Here is a 3,089-nt window from a genome sequence, read left to right on the forward strand (position 1 = left end):
AAGGTCTCCACCCAGCCCAGGCCTCACACCGCAGCACGGCCGGACCAGGCCAGAGGTTAGCTCCTGAGCAGGTCCTCCTGACAGGGCCTCTGACCTCGTCCCAGATGTTTCCCCAGGAAACAAACCTGATTCCACCCCAAACAGCGAGAGTGGCCAAGGGGATGGGGCATGGAGCAGAGCACAGCCTGGCAGGGCCGTCCAGAGCCTTCCCGGGCCTGCTGCACCAAGCCCGGCTGAGGGCTCCTCAGGGACCAGCTCCGCGTGCCAGCACGGGGCACCCAGACCACCCACAACCACGAGATGAGGGTGCAGCTCACTCACCAAATGCAACCGAGCTGGGAGGAAACCCACTGAGTCACCTCTGCCATGGCCACAACCCTCTCTCCTGCCCAAGGAGCCCGCCTCTCCCCAGGGGACTCGGACCTGCGCCCCTGACCCCTGCAGGCCACCCCAAAGGCCCCGCACGCCAGGCGCCAGGGTGCTCAGAGCCCCTGCAGCACAGGACAGGGCGCTAGCACGCACACCGCCCCCCGAGTTCCGTCCTCAACGTGGCCTAGAGTGTCGCCTCCGCCCGTCCTGGGAGCTCTAGGCAGTTCGGGGACCCAAACCAGCAGCCTCTCGCACGGCCAGGCCAACTGCCCGAGGCAGGGTGTGGGCCGGCGCTCTGCACGTGTGCACTCACCTCCGCCTTGGCCGCTGCTCACAGGCCCCCCGGGAGGAGGTGGCCCTCGGGACGGGGCAGCGTTCCCGTAGCCTCCATTCTGCTCCAGGAGCTGCAAGGGTTTGAACAGCAAGGCCTCAGCTTGTACAGGGCCAGAGCCGCAGTCCGCCGGCGCTGCGCAGGGAGAAACCCTCCCTCCTGGCTGCAGCCCCTCCGCCTGACCCTGGAGAACCCTGCGCCAAGGGCGGCTCACACAGCGCTGCGAGCCGATGCTCGGGTCACGGGCAGCCTGCCCACTCCCACACGCCCACCGCGGCCAGTCTCTCGCCCAGTGGCTCGCAGCCTGCCTGCCAGAGGGGTGGCTGCTCAGCAAGGGCCCTGCCTGCCACAAGTTGAGCTCACGGCCGGCGCTGGCCAGAGTCGAGACCCCCAACCTTCAGAGAGGTGCTTGGGGCCCGGCTGGGGAGAGGCTGCAGCTTCCCACCAGCCCACTCGGCGCCGGACGCGACCCTGCATGGTCCTCGACGGCCGTGGTGCCGGCTCCTCTCCTGTGCGTTCCTCAGCCGTGGGCCTTAGTCTCTGGTGCAGCTCAGAGAACATCCTTGTCAGGGAGCTCAGGTTTCTCGACACAAAGCTCACGAGGTAAAACCAAGGTGCCGTTGCCTTTCTCTGGCCGAGCAGGTGGTGGGCATTCAGGACGCGCTGTTTCCCAGGCGGCACGGCGGAGGGACAGCCAGGCTTTCTCCCGCCCTGTCTCTCCGGCAGGTTTCAGGCTGCCAGGCAGGCACACCTTCCGCTGGGACCGCACACGCCAGGCCCCTCAGTCGGAGGCCCTGTTGCCGAGGGCACGCAGACACCACTGCTCTTGCCTGCGTGAGGCCGGCCAGTCCTCCATCGGCTGCTCCCGGGCTCCAGGCCCGGCCCCCAGGCACGGTCCTCACTGCCTGGGCAGAAGCGCCCGCAGGGGGTAGTGTCTGCATCAGGGTCCTGAGTTCGGAAAGCGCCAAGACCGAAAGGTGCTCTGGCGCCACTGACCAGCGTCCTGTGTCTGTCCGTCGGCACCCCCACTGCGCCCTCGAGAACTCCTGGCGGCACACACATGGCAGCCCCAGAGCAGACGCCTCAAGCCTCGTCCACCCCCCTATGCCCCCACTGCCCACCCTCCCCGCGCTGGCCGCTGTCTGACAGGGCCGTCTTCCTTCTAGCTCCTGCCCACACGCAGAGCCGTCTGCCTGTGCCAACTCCCTCCTGCCAGGTGACCCCGCCCTGGGGTCCCTAGGGCATGGGGACTCGTCCTGCACAATGGTCACCCCTTTAACACAGATGGAGCCTCTAAGAACCTGCTCCGAGCAGCACCTGGAAGGCCCTACCTCAGTGATGGGCGACTTGGGGTTCACACTCCGGGCAGCCGCGATCTCCTGCAGCTGGTTCACCAGCTCGGTGATGGACAGCCGCTCCTCCGGGTTGACCTTCAGTGTGGCGCCTGCAGCAGGAAGGGCGCGCTCAGGGCCCCACCCCCTGCCCTTGTGGAGGTGACGGACCCACGGAGGGCCTCGCTTACAGACTAAAAGCGAGGGCACAGCATGAAGAGCAACAACAGAACGGAGCAAAATGATCAAAAGCCACGGTTTGGAGCACGTAACTCACACGGCTGACTGATGGGAAAAGCCCACAGGGAGGCTGCCAAAGGGCCACGCGGGACGTTACAGGAGGCGTGTCCTCCGTGGTCCCTGCGCACGGCACTTACGGATGAGGCCGTGGAACACGGAGTACCGAGTGTCGTCAGCAGGGATGGAGTATTTCCCGTTTACGATGCGAAGCTTTGCTCCGTCTTCAAAAGGGTGCTGCCCGAAGCACAGCAGGTACAAGATGCAGCCCAGCGCCTGCGGGGGCGGGAGGGGGGGGTGAGGGGGACGGAGGGGGCGAGGCAGCCCGTCCTTGGGTCTACAGGGGAGTCAGGCTCAGGCTGGTCTGACTTATGCCGGTGAGCAGTGGGACAGCTCCCCACACACACAGCTCCCTCCACACGCACACAGCTCCCTCCACACACACACAGCTCCCTCCACACGTACACAGCTCCCTCCCCACACACACAGCTCCCTCCCCACACACACAGCTCCCTCCACACACACAGCTCCCTCCCCACACACACAGCTCCCTCCACGCACACAGCTCCCCTCCTCCCCACAGCTCCCCACATGCACAGAGCCCACAAGGGGGGCCCAGAGCCCACAGGGGAGGCACAGAGCCCACAGGGGGCACAGAAGCACACCGGGGAGCACATTAGCCTATATTGGATTCCCAGAGTCTATTTTTTGTTCTTATAGCTCCACAGGGAGCTCCAGGCCCAAAGGAAGACATATGCTCACAGGGGGGCCCTGAGCCCTCACGGAGCCCAGAGCCACACAGGGGATCACAACAGTCTACC

The 3,089-nt window shown here is 65.8% G+C and overlaps 1 protein-coding gene across 1 annotated transcript in view; it reads right to left on the reverse strand.

Annotated features, from left to right (window-relative positions):
* Positions 1-3,089, reverse strand: part of LOC102442976 (cyclin-G-associated kinase) — a gene marked incomplete at both ends in the record, with an annotated part of 22,746 nt that overhangs the window by 11,520 nt on the left and 8,137 nt on the right. Inside the window, 3 exons of the mRNA XM_006108479.2 lie at positions 683-773; positions 2,032-2,144; positions 2,409-2,544. Coding sequence (XP_006108541.2) covers positions 683-773; positions 2,032-2,144; positions 2,409-2,544 — 340 coding nt within the window. The remainder of the gene's footprint in view (positions 1-682; positions 774-2,031; positions 2,145-2,408; positions 2,545-3,089) is intronic.

Source organism: Myotis lucifugus, unplaced genomic scaffold, assembly GCF_000147115.1.
Source record: "Myotis lucifugus unplaced genomic scaffold, Myoluc2.0 scaffold_2432, whole genome shotgun sequence".
In the NCBI taxonomy this organism is placed as follows: Eukaryota; Metazoa; Chordata; class Mammalia; order Chiroptera; family Vespertilionidae; genus Myotis; species Myotis lucifugus.